This window comes from Rhincodon typus, chromosome 28 (genome assembly GCF_021869965.1).
Source record: "Rhincodon typus isolate 14 chromosome 28, sRhiTyp1.1, whole genome shotgun sequence".
Classification (NCBI taxonomy): domain Eukaryota; kingdom Metazoa; phylum Chordata; class Chondrichthyes; order Orectolobiformes; family Rhincodontidae; genus Rhincodon; species Rhincodon typus.
The window spans coordinates 18,190,612-18,210,805 of NC_063359.1; the positions used below are offsets into that span (position 1 = coordinate 18,190,612).

At 39.3% G+C, this 20,194-nt stretch overlaps 1 protein-coding gene across 1 annotated transcript in view; it reads right to left on the bottom strand.

The window, feature by feature from the left end:
- The window catches only part of LOC109932262 (multiple epidermal growth factor-like domains protein 9), a 285,543-nt gene that overhangs the window by 67,622 nt on the left and 197,727 nt on the right, over positions 1–20,194 (bottom strand). Inside the window, exon 4 of the mRNA XM_048613789.1 lies at positions 7,211–7,360. Coding sequence (XP_048469746.1) covers positions 7,211–7,360 — 150 coding nt within the window. The remainder of the gene's footprint in view (positions 1–7,210; positions 7,361–20,194) is intronic.

Genomic DNA, 20,194 nt, shown 5'->3' on the forward strand with positions numbered 1-20,194 from the left:
GTGTGTGTGTGTGTGTGTGTGTGTGTGTGTGTGTGTGTGTGTGTGTGCATGCGCACGTGCTGGGGTGGGAGAGTGTGTGTGAGGGGGGTGAGATAGAGAGTGTAAGGGGAAAGAGAGAGAGTGTGTGTGTGAGGTGGGGAGAAGAGAAAGAGAGAGTGTGGGGGGGGAGATCAAAGACTTCCCATTGTAATGAATTCCACAGGCTCACCACTCTTTGGGTGAAGAAATGTCTCCTCATCTCCGTTCTAAATGGTCTACCCGAATCCTCAAACTATGACCCCTGGTTCTGGACTCACCCACCATCGGGAACATCCTCTCTGCACTTACCCTGTCTAGTCCTGCTAGAATTTTATAGGTTTGTATAAGATATCTCCTCATTTGTCTGAACTGCAGTGAAAACAATCTGAACCTAATCAACATCTCCTCATACGTCAGTCCTGCCATCCCAGAATCTGCCTGGTCAACCTTCGCTGCTCTCCCTTGAGAGCAAGAGCATCCTTTCTCAGAAAAGGAGACCAAAACTGCACACAATATTCCAGGTGTGGTCTCACCAAGGCCCTGTATAACAGCAAGAACACATTTCTGCTCCTGCACTCGAAACCTCTTGCAATGAAGGCCAACATACCATTTGCCTTCTTTACCGCCTGCTGTACCTGCATGCTTACCTTCAGCAACTGGTGCACAAGGACACCCAGGTCCCATTGCACACTCCGTTCGCCCAATTTACATCCATTCAGGTAGTAATCTGCCTTCTTGTTTTTGTTCTCTGCATCCTCGTCACAGTTCACCCTTCCACCCAACTTGGTATCATCTGCAAACTTTAAGATGTTACATTTGTTACCTCATCCAAATCATTAATATACATTGTCAATAGCTAGGGTCCCAGCACCAATCCCTGTGGCACCCCACTAGTTACTGCCTGCCAATTTGAAAAGGACCCATTAATTCCTACTCTTTGTTTCCTCTCTGCCAAACAGTTTTCTATCCATCTCAATACACTTCCCCAAATACCATGTGCTTTAATCTTGCACAATAATTTCTTATATGGGACTCTTTCAAAAGCTTTCTGAAAGTCTAAATATAGCACATCAACCGGATCCCCCTTGTCTACTCTACTAGTTAAATCATCATAGAATTCCATCAGATTTGTCAAGCATGATTTCTATTTCATAAATCCATGCTGACCCTGTCTCATCCTGGCACTGCTTTCTACATGCTCTGCTATAAAGTCTTTGATAATGGATTTGAGAATTTTCCCCACTACTGATGTTAGGCTTACAGGTCTATAATTCCCTGTTTTCTCTCTATCTGCCTTTTTGAATATTAGAGTGCCATTAGCTACTCTCCAATTTCCGGGCCCTGTTCCTGGAAGATGACCACCAATGCATCCACTATTTCTAGAGCCACTTCCTTAAGTACTCTGGGATGTAGATTGTCGGGCCCTGGGGATTTATCTGCTTTCAATCCCATCAATTTTCCCAGCACCATTTCTCACTAACATTGATCTCACTCAATTTTTCCCTCTCACTAAACCTGGCATTCTCCAACATTTCTGGTGTCTCATTTGTGTCCTCTTTTGTGAAGTCAGAACCAAAGTATGTATTCAGTTGCTCAGCAAGTGTTGGTCCTCAAGATTGAGAAATTGGCCATTGAAAACATGGAAGTGGCGGAGGCATCAAACAGGTATTTTCCCAATAATACCTGAAAATTCAGAAGCCAAAGGGCAGCTGGAAATTAAAGCAAACACCATCATCGGGGAAAAGGTACTGGGAAAATTAGTAAACCTAAAGGCTGTCAACTTCCCAGGACCTGATGGCCTGCATTTTATGGACTTAAAAGACATGGCTGCAGAGGATGCAATGGTTATAACCATCCAAAATTCCTTAAATTCTGGAAGAGTCCCAGCAGACTATTTTTAAATTAGCGGTGGATAGGTTCTCATTTGGTAAGGGAGTCAAGGGTTATTGTTGGTAGCTGGGAATATAGAACTTGAAACACAAACAGATCAACCATGATCTTTTACAGCAGAACAAGCTCAAGAATCTATTTGTGGTCTATTTCTAAACCTATGTTCACAATTTGGAAAATCTATTGCAACATCTTTATTCAAGAAAGGAGAGAGACACAAATCAGGGACGACAAGCTAGTTTGTCTAATACCTGCCATAGGAAATTTGCTTGAATCTGTTATTAAGGTGCTTATAGCAGGATACTTCAAAAATCAAAATATAGTCAGGCAGATTCAACATGATTTAGTGGAATGGAGACTGTTGGGTATGTTACTGGAGTTCTTTGAGGAAGTAAAAGTAAAGTTGCTATAGTCCTACCGGACCATAAGGCTGTTCTCTCATTAGAAAGAGATAACTGGTGGTGGCTTAACCTGAGAGTCACCACACCTCAGGGGAAGGGAGAGATTCAGAAGGTGAGTATTTCATGGTAATTGCAGCTGTTACAGGATTTAAACTCACACCTTTGGCATGACTCTACATCACAAACTGGCCATCCAGCCAACCGAGCTAACTGACATCAGTAGATAATGGAGAGACTGTAAATCTGGTGTACTTCAATTTCCACAAGGCATTTGATAAGTGCAACATCAAAGTTTAGTACATAAGAGCTCATGCACATACTGGAATTGGTAAAGGGTTGGATAGCTCAAAGGAAACAATAGGGGAGAAAAAGAGTCATTTTGGGTTGGCAAGCTGTAACTCATTGAATGCGACAAGAATCTGCGTGTAGTGGCCTCAGCTATTTATAATCTGTATCAATGATCTTAATGAAGGGACTGAATGTATGGTAGCTAAATTTGTCAATGATACATAGATTCAAAGGGAAGTAATTGGTCAAGAGCCAGTGAAGAGTTTAAAAAAGCATATAAATAGGTTGAGGGAGTGAGCAAATATTTGGCAGATGGTGAATAATGTGGGAACATGTGAACTTGTTCAATTTGGCAGAAAAAGTAGACAAGCTGTACACAAATTAAATGTAGAGAGATTCCAGAGCACAATAGTACAGACAGACTTGGGTGTCCTGGTACATGGATCACAAATATTTAATATACAACACAGCAAGCATTAGGAAGGCAAATGGGATGTTGGTGTTGATTTCAAGGAGAATGGGATATAAAAGTACTAAAGTTTTACTGCAGCTCAGAGGCTTGGTGAGACCACATATGGAGATCTGTGTACAGTTTTGGTCTCCTTATTTGAAAAAGGATGTAATTGCTTTAGAATCACTGCACAGAATGTTCCCTTGACTCAATCCTGGGAAGAAGTGTCTATCGTATGAAGAACAGTTGACCACATTGGGCTCCTAACTCCTAAGTTCCAATCAAATGCCAAGATTTCATGAAAGCTGCGGATGGTTTGCCTTCAAATTTCCTTTCTTCATTCAGCTCATCTCTAATAACAAAAGCTGAAGTATGAAATTGCCCAATGAGTAACTGTGAATAAATGTCTCTCTTTCTAATTACAATACGCTAAATGAATTTCTGACAACATGCTTTCTTGTGTCTTTTGGCAGCTGAATGAACTTGAAGCTAGCAGTGTTGATTTATGCTCAATGATACATTTTTTGTGAATGTGATTGAAATGTAGGTGTGTAATGGATCCCACTCCAATATGACTGAATATGGTGAATGTGATTATTTCTCTATTCTTTAGAGATGTTAAGAACTGCCGATGCTGGAGTCAGAGATAACACAGTGTGGAGCTGGAGGAACACAGCAGGCCAGGCAGCATCAGAGGAAGAGGAAAGCTGACGTTTTGGCTCGGGACCCTTCTTCAGAAATGGATGTTGGTGTTGATTTCAAGGAGAATGGGATATAAAAGTACTACAGTTTTACTGCAGCTCAGAGGCTTGGTGAGACCACATATGGAGATATGTGTACAGTTTTGGTCTCCTTATTTGAGAAAGGATGTAATTGCTTTAGAATCACTGCAGAGAATGTTCCTTTGACTCATTCCTGGGAAGAAGGGTCCCGACCTGAAACATCAACTTTCCTGTTCCTCTGATGCTGCCTGGCCTGCTGTGTTCCTCCAGCTCCACACTGTGTTATCTCTTTCTCTCTTCTTTGCTGTCCTTTCTCTATGTCCTGGTGTTATTGGTGTTCATCTCGTCATATAGCACCTCTATTTTTTATTAATGCTCTATTTCCACATTTTCTTTTTTTTATGTTTTGTCTGTCCTTATCCTTCTTTAGAAATAGGCCTTGTCGCTCATTTAATTCCGGAATGTGAACAACCTTAATCACAAATTTTCTAATAGACATAGTCAATAAACAATCATTTGGACAGAGCAGCTGCATTGTACAAGCCTTCCACAATACTATATTTCACATAGTTTTCAATCTTTAACGCACTTGACATTTTTGTGCAAGAATCAGAATATTAGTAGAAGAACATTTGAACATCGAGAAAGAACACACTTTCACTGTGACTTTGTTATTGTTATAGCTTTTGTCAGTGACTAGTGCAGGACACAAACAAGATACTCAAAATAAAAGTCAACATCCTGCAGATGGTAGAGATCTGGAATAGAAACAGACAATGTTGGGGAAACTCAGCCAGTCTAGCAGCACGTGTGGAAAAAGGCAAAAATATGTTTTGATATGATACTCCTTCAGAACTCTCTGCAGAAGTACTCCCAGACCTGATGAGCTTGTCCAGCTCTTTCTCTGAAGATTGTCGAGTTTCAAACAATTTGATATTACCATTGATAAATGAAGGTCTGGGATTTCACCACACCCATCTGTGACAGAGCATTTCCTGGAAGGATAGAGCACTGAATATAGAAGTACACCAGCGTGCAGGGATCCTCAGCATGTTTGTTCTCAAGTCAGCAGAGGCTTTGTTAGCTGGGTCACATGAGCCGGATGACTGTCAGCCACATTCCCAGAAATATGCTCTGTGACAAGCTTGCCATTGGCATGAGACTAACAGGCTGCCCAGGCCTGTGAGACAAGGCTGTTTGTAAGCAGCACCTCAACCAACTGGGATCAGAACTAAAACATGGGAAGTCCTTGCTGTCAACCAGACTGGCTGGAAATAGTCAGGAAGGGTGCAGCAAAAGCGGAAGACAAAAGGGTTGCCAAAAATGGAAAAGAGCCCACTGTAGGAAAACATGAGTCAACTTCAGGACAATGGTATCATTTGTGCCAGCTACGGAAGGGATTACCACCTACAAACACAGCAAATGATTTTCAATTCAAAAGTGACATATTCCAGATGCAATCCATCAATACTTGAGACTAACTGATACTATTCCGTGATTACCACCATGAAGCCAAGGTTGACTGTCTCGAAGGAAATTGACAGGGATATTGGCTGGTACAAGATTTCGCAAAACACCTGCCAAGTTATTAAAGAATGCAATGCATGACAGCCTCATCATTTGTTGTTTCTGTTTTAGATTTTGAACTTTTTAATTCAAGTTTAGCATAAAACGTAATTAAAGTGTATATCATGCAAATGATGTCAAGGCAACACAAATGAAGTTATTTTTCCCTGCAGTACATTCTGCCTTGGATTCTTTTGCTATATTACGTGTGTTTAGAATTGAATAATAATTCTCCACACAGATTGTAAATATGTAATTTTGTCAGTATCGAATCTAAAGAAGAGTCCAGCTCATTTAATTGAAACACCAGAATCCTGTCAGCTTTGCCTTACATCTTTTTGCTGGTCATTTTATGTTTGATGTACATGTTTATACTTTCTTGTCAATTTGAAGACATCATGAGAGGAAACGGCCCAGCGGACCTATTGAAATACAACATTATAACCCATCAAATGAGTTTAATTTTCCATGTGCAGTTCAGCACAGCAGATGCAACTGTTTCTTGCTTTCTTTCTTCGAAGGATGAATATTTAAGTTTGTATTAACTGAGCGTTACAGCACCTTACAGCTTCTCTTTACTCACCCTTTAATGTTTCATAAATCACTTTTTTCCATCTTTCAAACTGAGCCCCAGAGTACAAATTATTCAAACTACTGCCTACCACAAGTCAAGGAAGATAATTCAACAGGATGTCATAAAAACAGTAACTAAATTCTAGTGGTGATGACTTTCTGTTGGAATATAGGGCTCATTGCAATTAATGCCACAGTTAAGTAGGTAGTGCAAGATACAGTCAAGATTGTATGAGATCAAGGGGGTGTTGAATCCAATAACCAACATAGAACAGCAGCAAATTGCATTTAAAGAACAGCTTTAATGTGTCCGCTCCCACCTTAGGGTACTCAGAGAGATATAATTAGTCAAAACTTGTCAACAAACAAATGGAGATACATATTACCCACATTATAACACTGACTAGACTTCTTTTCATTGATTGTAAAGCATTTTGCAGCATCCTGAGATCATGAACGGCATTCATCATGATGAATGGGCCATTTAATAGTCAAAGTGGTAAATTTAGTTGTAAAACACGTCCTCACCACTGCTCATCATGTTGTGTGAGCTATCTAGTCAATCTGCTTTCCTGCTAGGGATCTCCAGGTCCAGCTTCATCTAGTGTGCTAGAGGAAAATCACTTAGTTTAACTAGAAGAATCTCTTACCCTAAACAAGATAGTTTATTGCATGATAGCATTTATGAACAAGTTACATTAATACGATGGACACCATTACAGAGACTTCTAGGAGGAAGACCAACAGGGTAGTTCTTACCTCTTTGAGACACTAAACTGTTCTGTCCCTAAGTCTATGTGACAACATTATAGCGGGTGGTGCTTGAAGCACTCCTCAGTATTAACCCTTTTCAAACTCTTACACCATTATACAACATGTTTTGGCGGTGTGGGGGGCTTTATTGAAGAAATTCCTGAATTTTGGGCTGAAGTAGCCGAATACACAGCTGCTAATGGCGGCGCAAAGACAGGGGTGTACTGAAGCCACAAAATAATGAGTCAAGATCACAGGACTGAATTCCAGTGCAATTAAGACCATTAAAAACTGGTTTGGTTTGTTTCAGCAACTCAGCCACAAACTACCTAATGCAGAAACAGATCCCACAAATTTCCAATAGAACTAATGGTTTAGTGGCTCCACCAGAGTTTTCATCTTGTCATCAGAGTTAACAGGTATTAAACTGATCTAGATCATGCAAACAATCCTCACAGACCGCACATGACCACAGCTATACTCTTTTTAACTTCAAGGTTGTTTGCTCCCGTATTGTAATGATCAAACAAGAGACAAAGTTACATTACCTATATGACAGCTTCCACTGGATGTCACTACTGAGCAAGGGCAACGTTCACACACTACTGCATCGTTGGTTCCAGGCTTCCTGTAGTAACTATCTTTGCACTTCTCACAATGACGTCCTTCGCTATTTCCAGTGCAGTTTAAGCAGATGCCTAAAGAAAAACAAAGAAAATGAACAACAGCTTCATTTGCGTAACTTATAGGATGAAAATAGATCTTAAAAATAGTGCAGATTTCACATATTCACATGACCTGATTATAGTCTGTAATTCAATTAGCTAAACTGACGACTTTAGATCACTTGTACTTAATCAATTAACCATAGAGATATAATCAAAAGCAGTCAACAATGCTTTGTGATTAAAACTAGGCAATGACAGCTGCTGACTTAATTGCATACGTCATTAGTTCTGACCAACATCTGAGATGAACGCATTTTTTTGGTCCATGTTTACTATTGCTATTAATAACATGAATGGAGAAATGCACATTTTTAAAGAATTTTATCCTGCAGTGATAGCATAGACTCTGACTGTAGTGCATTAATGTAGTCAAATTGTGATTCTATGTCTTTCTTAATATCAATCAATTTAAATCAGAAATAGCATGAGCTGAATATTAAAGTGTGCGACACAGATGGTATAAGTTAACCAACTGATGTATACAAGTCCTTTTGCTCAAAATTACATGTGCAGACCATGTGTTTCCTATATTCCTCGTATTTCAATAGGTAGATACAAGTTTGAATTGTACACTGGATTTTATAATAATTCTATTACAGCACTGCTTTGATTGGTACTTGAATCAAGTCTTCATCTAGAATCATGCAACAGCATACTGTCAAATGAAAGTAAGTATTTTTGTAGCCAAGAAGGTCTTTTGTAAACTTTCTGTAATTGAAGAGGTCATCATGTACTTTGATGTTATCCTTGTACGTATGTCTTATTACACCTTTCAGTAATTACGATAAAATGAAACAGTTTTAAGACCCGAGGGAAGGGCAGAGGGATCAATGGAAGGGGGTATTGCAGTGTGAATAATCAGGGTGGGAGACATGTCAGTACACACAATATCTAGTGCAGCAAAAACAACCCAGAATAGTCACAGAGTGTCTTTCTACATGACTAGAAAATCAACATTGCTACAATTCTCAATCCTATGAAGGGCATAGATAAAGTGAATAGCAAAGGTCTTTTCCCCAGGGTAGCAGAGTCCAAAACTACAGGCCATAGATTTAAGGTGAGACGGGAAAGATTTAAAAGGGACCTAATTACTACATTTTCTAATTATAGAATCCTTAGAGTGTGGAAGCAGGCTATTCGGCCCATTGAGTCCACACTCACCCTCTGAAGAGCATCCAACACAGACCCACTCTCTTACCCTATAACCCTGCATTTCCCATGGCTAACCCATGTAACTGGATACTATGGACAATTTATCATGGCCAATACACCTAATGTACACACCTTTGGACTGGGGCAACTTTTTCACGCAGAGGGTGGTGCATGTTTGGAATGAGCTGCCAGAGAAAATGGTGGAGGCCGGTACGATTACAACATTTAAAAGGCATCTGGATGGGTATATGAATAGGAAGAGTTTTGAGGAATAGGGGCCAAATGCTGGCAAATGGGACTAACTGATTTAGGATATCTGGTTGGCATGGACAAGTTGGACCGAAGGGTCAGTTTCCATGCTGTACGGCTCTATGACTCTAAAGATAAATCTTTCTTTCCTGTAAAAATGCCGCTCTGCAATATGATAAAAAATGTTGAAGGTCTTTAGTAAAATGGCACGTGGTCTGATGAAAATTCCACTCTTCCCAAATAATTGAAATGCTAGCGATTGAGATGAATGGACTTTCCTATATCAATTATTTTGTCAGTTAATACAGGAAGCAAAATGTAGAAGCCATTCTTGTACAGAAGTAATGACAGGCTCTGGATATGAAGTTCCACAGGGAACTGCTCTATAAATAAACCCAAGTCTGTATTGTAGAAGCTCCTCATTATCATAGGCTGCCATCAAAATAGAACCCACTACTAGACAGTGCTACCATGGGCTAAGCCCAACATCAGGTTCAATCTGGCCAGGACTTCAAAAAACAGTGATTTGTCTGTGGAAATTTCCAGGGTTCAGTCTTTCTGCAATGTTGTTCTTCTCAGGGCTGCTGCTGAGTTGTTCTGGTGTTTAATTCTTATAAAGATTTCTTTCATCCTTCAGTCTCTGAGGTGACATACTGCTTTTATTTTGAAGTCCTTTAATCCAAATTACTGCAAGTCTGCAGCTTGCCTTCTTATCAAAAGTAACTTATTTGTTTCCTCTTATATTTGGCCTGAACTGTCTGTTTGAATACACAGTTTTGTTCAGTGATTGTAATGAGGTCAGCCAAGTGGACATGTAGAATATTAGTTCCCTGATTGGGGTTGTTAATCTGGTCCAGTCAGGGACCCCTGGCTAACAGATAAGAACAGGAGTGTCAGACATCCTGTTCACTCTGAGAGCTGGCTCTATGTAAGCTGGATCAGTGTCAAGGACTCTCCACGTGTAAATAAAGGATGACTTGGTGGCGGGATACCGGCCTCTGTGGACTTACTTCACTTTCCTGTAGTTGATTGCATAAATTCTTCTGCAGGGCAATCAGTTGTCCTAGTGGTAATAAAGCATCCAGTTTATCAAGCGGATGTCAAAGCAGTTTTGTAATGCAATCTCGCAAAGACATGGCTAATTGCTCAAGTCTCTGTGTAACAGCTTGTGTTTGCTCTTTCACAGTTTCTTCCAGACAGAGTTATTGCTGTGTGTAATAGTTCATCTTTGGTTGATTCATTCAGTCTATGAACAGTTATATTAAAGTTCTGAAGTCTAGAATATCAAGGTTACGACTGCACAGGAAGTGCACAAAAGCAAGATCAACATTAGGCTTGAAATTAGAGAGGTCCATTCAGCAGTCTAATAACAGCAGGGAAGAAGCTGTTCTTGAACCTATGTGTGTGTAAACTTCTGTATCTTCTGTCTAACGGAGGTTGGAAGAGAGCATTACTGGGGTGGGAGGGGTCTTTGATGATGTTGGGTGCCTTTCCGTGGCAACAAGAAAAGTAAATGGAGTCTGTGGATGGGAGGTTGGCTTCCGTGATGGTCTGGGCTGTGTTCACAACTTGCTGTAGTTTCTTATGGTCCTGTGCAGAGCAGTTGCTGTACCAAGCCGCGATGCACCTGGATAGAATGCTTTCTATGGTGCATCTGTAAAAGTTGGTGATGGTCCTTATAGACACGTCGAATTTCCTAAGCCTCCTGAGGAAGAAGAGGCATTCTCGTGCCTTCTTGACCGTCGAATCTACGTGTGAAGTCCAGGGCAGATTGTTGGTTATCGTCATTCCTGGGAACTTGATGCTTTTGACACTCTCCATGTCAGCTCCACTGATGTAGAGAGGGGCATGTCCTCCTCCTTTCTTCCTGAAGTCAATGATCAGTTCTTTATTTTGCTGACATTGAGGGAGAAATTGTTATCTTTGCACCATGACACCAAGCACTCTATCTCCTTCCTGTATTCTGACTCATCATTGTTTGATATCCAGCATACAAGATTGGTGTCATCAGCGAACTTGCAGATGGCATTCAGACAAAATTTGGCCACACAGTCGTGAGTGTACAGTGAGTGCAGTAGGGGGCTGAATACGCATCCTTGCAGGGTGCAGGTGTTGGAGGAGTTGCTGTTGTCTACCTTCACTGATTGCGGTCTGTGGGTCAGGAAGCTGAGGATCCAGTTACAGAGGGCAGAGCTGAGACCTAAGTCTTAGAGTTTGGAAATTAGGTTGATTGGGATTATAGTGATGTATGCAAACTAATAATCAAGAAATGAAGTACGGAATAATGACCAGTAAATAAATCATAAGAATAATAAACGTGCACAAAGAAATAAACATGGATTATGCTTCACTATGACAGCTTTAAGATTATCACGTCTTAACAGAACTACAAGATGTGAAATAATACGAACTCATGCAGCCATGTGTATATTACTTCTTATTTCCAGATGTCATTCCACCAAGAATGTCTCTTAATGTTTTTAATGTCTGTATTGATTCTTTGACTGTTCTGCTAAACCTTCACATGTAACCTGTGAGCCTTTCTCAAAATCCCATTTATTCCTTCCAGATGTTCCCTTTGCAGGGCAATATGGACCTCATATTTTGCCAATAAGACATAACCATTTGTCTAGCTGAATCAGTCACATGAGGAGTCTGATTTTCTCCTTCTGATGTTAACCAATTTCATTGTTCCTCCAAACATGGTCATTTGAGGGTGAATGCAAAATGTTGAATCAATGATGGGACAAGACAGGTTATGATAATGATATTCCTGTAAAGATGTTGTGATACAGTATTCTTCTTCGCCTGCACATCCAACTCTGACTATGTTGTCTCAAGTGGTACTCGAAATTTCGAGACTACAGTTAGCTGTTACATTACTGCTGGACTCAAAACCACATGTGGCTTGTCCAGTTGTGTAAATAGGATTGGAACAAACAAAAGTTTTATCTGTCTGTTGGCATTCCTTAAATGCTGTCCCGACAAGTCTCCCCTCTCTTCTACCTCATAAGATAGAACCTCCTTGACACCCATATAGAAATTTTACTTAAAGTTCCTGTCCCATCAGCTAATTTACTTCATTTAGTGTCATTAATCTATATGGGAACTTCTCTTTTTCATTTGATTCACATTTTCTCTTTATTGATCCAATATCTAATTGCCATATATACCACACAAAGTTATATTTACTTGATGTTGCCCGCTCATTCCTGCTTCCTTTATTAAATGATTAATTGTGCCGGCATGTGATTCTAAGATGTCAACAATACAAAATGCAGTGCTGTTAGTGGTGTCACCTGCCTGGTTACTAAGTTGAGGGTTATCACTGATTGTACCTACTATACTTTTAATTTGAGAAGTTTATTGATTTAATTGATTATTTACAATATTGATATCTAGGCCATTAACTGTAGAAGTGCCTGCACCATCAACTTCTGTGTAACCCTCTTGATAAACAACACTCTAACCAATTCCTTCTAAATGCTAGGTAAAGGTTTTGGACACCAAGATGGTAACTGAATATCTGAGAGATTCAGAATAACTGGCATCAATTCATGATAGACATTTTCAGACAACACTTTACCCATATTTCGCTTAACGATCCCTCCTCTAGGTCCTCCTTTTCCTACAGGACACTCTACAAAGTTTTCAGTCAATTCTGATGTGTGAACGTGATCTGAAGTTCTGTGCAAATCATCAGCACAAATGGGCTTGACTTCTGCTCTGCATGTAAAATTAACGCTTGAAATTGTGGACAGAGGCTAGTTTGCACATTATCAATATTTGGTTATACCTCCACATCATGTCCACTTCCACTGAGCACTGGAACCTGACTGCTGCTGACTCCGTACTTCACTTGCACAAGCCAAGCCATCAATACATTTCCAGTAATCAGCTTCATAGTTTAGCTAAAGCTCAAAAACTAAAGATCAAGGTAGTTCCTGCAGTTTCAATTTATACAGATCTTTAATCTGAATTTTGTTCTTCCAAAATACAGACCAATTTATTATTCCAAAAACATATATACCTAGGTGCTCTCACTTTATCAGACAAACAAAGGACTGCAGTTCAAACTTAGTTTTATTCCCTTTTTACTCTCTCTCTCCCTCTCTAGGGTTATGGGAATCATTGGGTTTGAGGTCCGATTTTCGCTAAATTTCCATTCCAGTCTCTTTAAGTCTAAAGTGTATCAGAAAAGCACATCACACTCTTCTGACACTCCAGAAGATAGGTCTTACTCCTTCTTGTGGCTGACACTGGAGATTACTCACACTTTTAATTAACCTAGTTTCAAATTCTGATGTTTGTTTGTCTTGCTTTTCAAAATACCTGCTTTATGGCCCAATTGCTGGTCAATTGTCTGTTTTCTCATTTATACTGCTGAATTTTCATTAAATATTTATCTTTCCTTGGGTGTATACCAGACTGGTACAGCTGGATACAGAGAACCTTTATCTGAGTATGATGGAGGGGTCAGGATTAGAATCATATTTCCTGCCCTGAACTGAATAATACAGGGCTTCACCCTCAACTAATCTCTGATGGGAATCACTCCTTTCATTCCTTAATTTTTGTCCAAGTCCCAAAACATAGAGAAACCCTCCCTGTCTGGAAAACTGTCACTTTAAGGCATCAATTTCTTTTTGGAATTTAGAATGATCAGCATTCCGCAATTGTTGCTCAGGTTGCATTTGATGCAGGGCTTTCAGTGCTGCCTGGAGATCTTTACATTTACTTTCCAGTTCCTGAGTCTTAATATCTGATTCCTGAACTTGTTTCTGTGCCTTCTTGGAGATCTGTTCACTGTCTCAAATTGATTTTGATCATTTGAGAAGTAAACTATCTTCTCCTGATTGTCTATCTCTAGGGATTTACCCTTTCCCTTTAACTCTGTTTTCCTAATGAAAATCAGCCCTTTCCTGATAAACAGTTTGTGGGCTTTCAAGTTTCTGTTTCAGCTCTGCATTTTCTGACTTCAACTCACTTATCTTACCAGCTCTCTGCTTTAACACATACTTCAAGTACCAAATATCTGCAACAAGACAGCTAATTCCCATCAACCTATCCTCTTTGGTTGCATGATTTCCCATGGACTTCCTAACTGACTCTAACAAACAATCCAGTGCCCAGGGCTCCTGCCATCACAAGCTTCCCAATATTCCATCCACTTCGGTAACTTCTTATTCAAATATTCTTTAACCAAGTTCTCCCATTCAGACTGATTATCCGCCATGATTTCAAAGATAAATTCTGATGCTAAATTCAATAATACAAAAATTTAAATGTTGCCTCTACTCTCATCCATCCACTTGAATTCCTGGCCTTCACATTGGGGCAGGTGCCCTCTTAATTTTATCTCACACAAGATTTCTGAGAATACAAGACTGGTAAGTTCAACTTTGGAGCAACTTAAAATCGCTTTTTATTGAAGCCCACCCAGGGATGCCAATTATTATGGGCAAATCACCACAAGTTACCTTTAATTCAGCTACATATTAAGAAATCTCACAGACAATCAAGTACTCAAATGATAATTCAAACTTTATTGCAATAGCAACAACTATTAGACCACTCAAGTAAGTAAGTATAAGCCTGTGACCCAACTTAGCTATTACCCGATGAATGGTGAAATCTGGCAGGACTTCAACCAACAGTGATCTGTATCTGGACATTTTCAGGGTTCAGTCCTTCTGCAGTGTTGTTCTTTGGAGTTCTCCTGTTGAGTTATTCTGGTGTTCGATTCTTAAACAGATTTTTGTCCTTCGTTCTTTGAGGTGATATACTGTTGCTTTCTTTAAAAGTCCATTCATTCATTCATTGCAAGTCTGCAGTTTGCCTTCTTATCAAAAGTAATTTGTTTGTTGTTACATTTGGTCTCAACTGTCTGTTCAAAGACACAGCTTTCCTGTGATTGACTCCTTAAATTCTTCTGCAGGGCAATCAGTTGTCCTTGTGGCAATAAAACTTCTAATTTATTAAGCGAGTGTCAAAGCAGTTTTGTAATGCAATTTCACCAAGACATGGCTAATTGTTTGAGTCTCTGTGTGACAGCTTGTCTTTGTTCCTTAACAGTTTATCCCAGACAGAGTTATTGCTGTGTGTAATAGTTTGTCTATAGTTGATTCAGTCTATGAACAGTTATTTAAGTCTATAATCTGAAGTCTATAATATCACGGGTGGTTGTGTAGCAATCCAGCCATTTATGTAGCCAGCTCGAAGATGTTTATGCTGGAGCCCATAATGTTTGGTGGGAAGGGTTAGGTCATATATTCAAATTCCATCTGACATATAGAAAGTTATTATTGTTCTTCAGGCTTTGAATTCAGAGAAACTGAATTTTGGATCACTTGGATGCAAAATGTAACCAGCGATTATACTAAAATAGATCTAATTGTGAGAATACAACTGCCCAATTAGACCCTAGTCCACTCAAGGGGCATAGTATCATCTGTTTCCTGTGATTATTATGCTAAATTATAGCAAAATCTTTCACTAATACTTTATAAATGCATGATTGAAATTTGGTTTGCTCAAGGTCTCAAAAGATCGTGTGATGAACAATTAGATTGTAAATGAATGAGCACTGAACTTCTGTCAGATTATGTTAAACTGTATGCACATTAATTATGAGGGAGGGGAGACACAGTGATATTTAAGAGTGATTCCAAGTTGATGTATTTTAGTAGCAGGTTAAAATTCCAAAGATGGGTCACACAGTGGTTACATACATGACACAAGGATCGACAAAACAGGAGATTTTTAAAATCTCATCACTGTGCCAACAATAATCTCTCCTCGTGTCTGCAAACCTAAACTTGGAACATCAGTCAATTTATGATTTTAATTACACTCTTAAACTGTTTCCTTCTTGAACGATGTAAAGCATGCTGAAGTGAAGCAACACTGCAGAACATTTTCTGTCATATCTCTGCTGTTTGTTGGTTTTGATGGGTCCCAAAGTGCTGAAGTTAAATAGTTTGTGCGTGTGTTGGCTGACCACAAGGAAAGGAACATTTCCAGTTCCAGCTCAATTGTGGATCTGAAAGAAAGGATCTTTGCAAAGTTGTTTATCCTTGGATAAGGATTTCTCAAAATGAAACCAGGCTTCCCAAAATGGGCTTGTACCTTTTGCAGTTCAACATATGGATTAGATATATTAGTGTTAGTGCAGTTAATGACACCGTGTTCATCTGGACTGAGTTGTAAACAGAGCAGGGCCTATTGCAGCATTTGAACATCTGCTTGCTGACAGGACAAATCGACAATGCCAGGAATTGATCCTATTTCAATATGTTCAACAGAAAGAGAAACTGAAGTCCATTGCATGATATAATTTTTCTCTTTTGGAAATGTACATAAGTTCTTTTTATATTGTATCATACTGAAAATTGCCATCCTGTAGCATTCCACTACTTGTTTTTATACTTTAACTTTGTTAAAGCAATGGAAACTTATTAGTTATTTCAATGTCTCCTTTATCACTTTGTTGACTTACTTAGAATCGAATTGTTCCACCCAGACCGGAGTTTTCCCCCTTAATTTCGGCACTGAGATATGGTTTAGCCTTGGTTCAAGATGTTGTCCAGAGAAAAAAAGCTAAATTGCTGGCCTTTTATTCTATACATTCCTGAAAACCATGATGATTGTTGGTTATAGTAAGTCTTTGTAAACCTTTCTCCCCTTTTCTCTCCAACTTCACATGCAACAACCAGTATGAATAGTTATCTGAATACTTTTTCACTAAGATTAAGATTATTTGATCAACTTCTTCCCTCCCAAGAACTTATTGGGTACCATTTCTTTAACATTTTGCCCTACTGAAGCCCTGAGCTTGCATTTTCTCTACTTTTTCTCCTGTTTCTGATCATTTCGTCTTTGTCCTGCTCCTTTGACCTTTGACCCATTCAATTGCTGATCCCTTAGTTTCCCCTCTGGGATCCTTGATAGTGTTAATAGTTCTATGTTCTCAGCTACTTTGTCCCTCTTTTTCAAATCTGTCATCACCACTACCACTCACAAACTAATAAATCTTAACCTCATAGCCTTCACAAACAACTGTCTTGTCTTCAACCTCTTGCTCCTTTCCAAATATTTTGCAACCTCTCAAATCCCTGAAACTCTATGTTTGAGTCACTCTGTTCCTATTATAGCATCGAAGCAGATTTTACCAAAATCACAAATAAAATTCAGTGCTTAGTGACAAAGGTAAACTCGTCCTTCTTATCTTTCTTGACCTATACACAGCTACTGATACTGTTGACCATCCTCCTCCAACACTTCTCCACCATAATGCAGTTGCATTCATCTGGTTCAATTCTTATTTAGCCTGTCCTAGCAGAATCAACTGCAATGGCTTCTCTCCCTGCTCTTGCACCATTGTGGTTGGTAGCTTCTGAAGACCTAACCATGATCCTGTCTTGTTTCTCATCTCCATGCTGTCACCATTTCGAAACACAGCATTAATTTCTACGTGGGCACTGCTGACACCTAAATCTACTTTACCACCATCTCTCACAATCTGTTCTTTATCTCTAAATTTTCGGATTGCCTGTTCAATAATTAGGACTGGATGAGCAGACATTTCTAACAATTTGAATACTGGGATAACTGAAGCCACCGCATCAGTCTTTGGCATTACCACCCTTCTCTAAGCATCAACTCCACCCCTCTTCCTGACTGAGGCTCCACCAGACTGTATGTAAGCTTGTTGTTGTATGCAGTCCTTTAATGAGTTTTGGACCCCATAATAATAGTGCCGTCTCTAGGACTGCCCATTCTATCTCGGCTAATCTGGAACCTTAGGGAACTGGTGAAGATAGCTCTGCTCCCACCAAGAACTGGAGTTGAACTCCTTGCCTGCGTAACATCAGTAGAATGGGAGAAGCAAATGTAACATGAAGATTAACCCCTTCAAAGCCATTACCTTATAAACAAATGCTTAAGACCTTAAGTAATTGAATATCATGAGGGCTCAGAAAACAGAAAGTAAACAGCACTGTGTATACAGACGTACATATGGCACATAAAAACAGCTATCAATAACACTGAGGCGCCACACACTTTGTTTGGCTTCTTTTTTTTTAGAAAAGTAGCCATAAAATTAATAGAATCAATACTTCTGCTCCATTAATGAGCAGAGATCACAAAATGATACAGCCAAGTACAATAACCTGACTTACTTAACCCAGGCAATTTGCCTATCCAGTGTAAGGCAGGCACTCCTGTGGGATAGGTTCCACCTGACACATAATATATTTGAACATGGATTCTTCCTGCAATCTGCTATAAATTATGTTGTGGAAAGCCTGGCTTAATGAGTAACATCACAAAAAGCCCTGCTGTGAACATGATTTAACACTAGCCAGATTCTGAAGCTGCCCAGTAAATGTCAGAGAACCCCGAAACTCTCGTCGGAAAGAATAAGAGCATTCCTTGTGTGATGCAGATTCTGTAAAATAATGCAAGCCACAGAATAAAACCGTTGCTGTAAACTGGTAATCTTCAGCATCTTGGCAGCTGTAAAACTTTCAACCTTCGGTCTATTCTATTTGAAGATTCCTATTACATTCTTGGCTGCTGGTTGCTGTAGCTCTGGTCAACTGGCCAGCACAATCATGCTGTGTGTAAGGCGTGCTATCTGGGGACACATGCAGCTAAAATCCACAGAAAGTGGATTTGTACTTTGGACATTACATCAAATGAAAACCTCGGACTTTCCTTTGCCATTATTCTGTACCATATATCCACATCCAAATAAGTCAAGCACACTGTATTCATGTGAATGTTTAGCTTCGGTTAAAAGACCACTGTGAAAAATAATCACTTAATGCTTGCAATCTGCGTCACCAATTCTCTACACTTTTAATGATTAGCCTCAATGTTTCATCAGTTGCACGTTTAAATGTATAATATTCTTAATACAGAGGAAGTATCATAAGGCTACTGTGTACACCCAAAAATGCCCAATCAGCTTATTCTCTAAAACTATCACTTTTAAATATTTGGAAGTTTGATAAATTTCAAGTAAATATTGGCTCAGATTACAAGTTCAGTGGTGAAGGACTAATGCATGATATTTGTTGCACTTACAGCAGCCAAAGGTTTCTTAATTCTGACCATTAAGTTCCCATCAATCAATATCAGATCCATCACAGTCTTCACCATGGGGAACTGGGAGCAGGGAGTGAGCTTTTGTATGTAACCAAGGGAAGAAACAGCAAGGCTCTTTAATTAATCAGATTGAAGAATGCTCATCGAGCCATGTAGAGTCTAAACCAAGTATAAATTATACTTAAATCAATACATTATTATGAGCAAAAAGCAAAATAAGGATGTGCTTCAGAAAATAAGATGAAGCATATTGAAAAAAAGGCCAAAAGAAGTTTTTTTTTAATCTTCAAAGTAATTAAAATATGAAGGAGTAAGATTCCACCTGTGTAAAATTAAAATTTCAGTGTCAGCAAGGTTTTTAGTCAGCAATTATGATATAACACATGCTTTAAAAAGTGATTACACATGAATGCCCCAGCTCTGAGATTTGCTGTCATGTTTAAGGACTAAGTATTGCAACTTCATGCCACTGTATATTTGAGCTGCTAGTAGCACAGCCTATGGAGAAGAAGTGTAACTCAACTTTCAGAATTCTGTGTTTACACTTATGCAAAACCTGGAATTTGCTGTCTTGTTTAGCTATAATTACAGTGAATGCTGACAGCTTCACTATTGAACATATTTAACAAGGGGGATGATTCTTAAGTCAGAGATAAGGAGAATTATTTTTACTCATGAAGGTTGTGAACTTTTGTAATTCTCTACCACAGACAGCCGTAGGAGTACAGTCTTTGAGTACATTTAGGGTAGACACATAGGTTTCTGATTACAAGTGGCATACAGGATTATGGGGATCAGGTGAGTAAAAGGCATTGGATTGTTCCATCAGCCATGATCATATTGATTGGGGAGACTGGCTTGATGGGCTGAATGGCCTACTCTTATTCCTTTGTTCTCATACTTCATGCAAGGCCTGGGCCATAGACTCACGGAAAATCTACACCACAGGAATAACTCTTTCACCCTAACTGCAATTTAGGCCTTCCTGCTAACTCTATCAACGTAATAGTCTACTCTTTTCCCACTTGTGCTTTCTTCTCTTATAAAGTGCATCTATATTTTTAGTGCAAACTTTGTAAAAGTACAATGAAAACATAGAATGTTGGGATATTTGCCACAGAGAAAGAAACAAGAATTAATGTCACAGATCTATGACTTTTCACCAGAATAGAGTGTTGCAAAGTAATCCTCCAGCTTAGGCCACACTGTTTACAAAATCAAACTGTCTGTATAATTATGCTCTGCACACACAGAAAATTAAGCTGGTAATTGTCATCTTACAAAAAATCT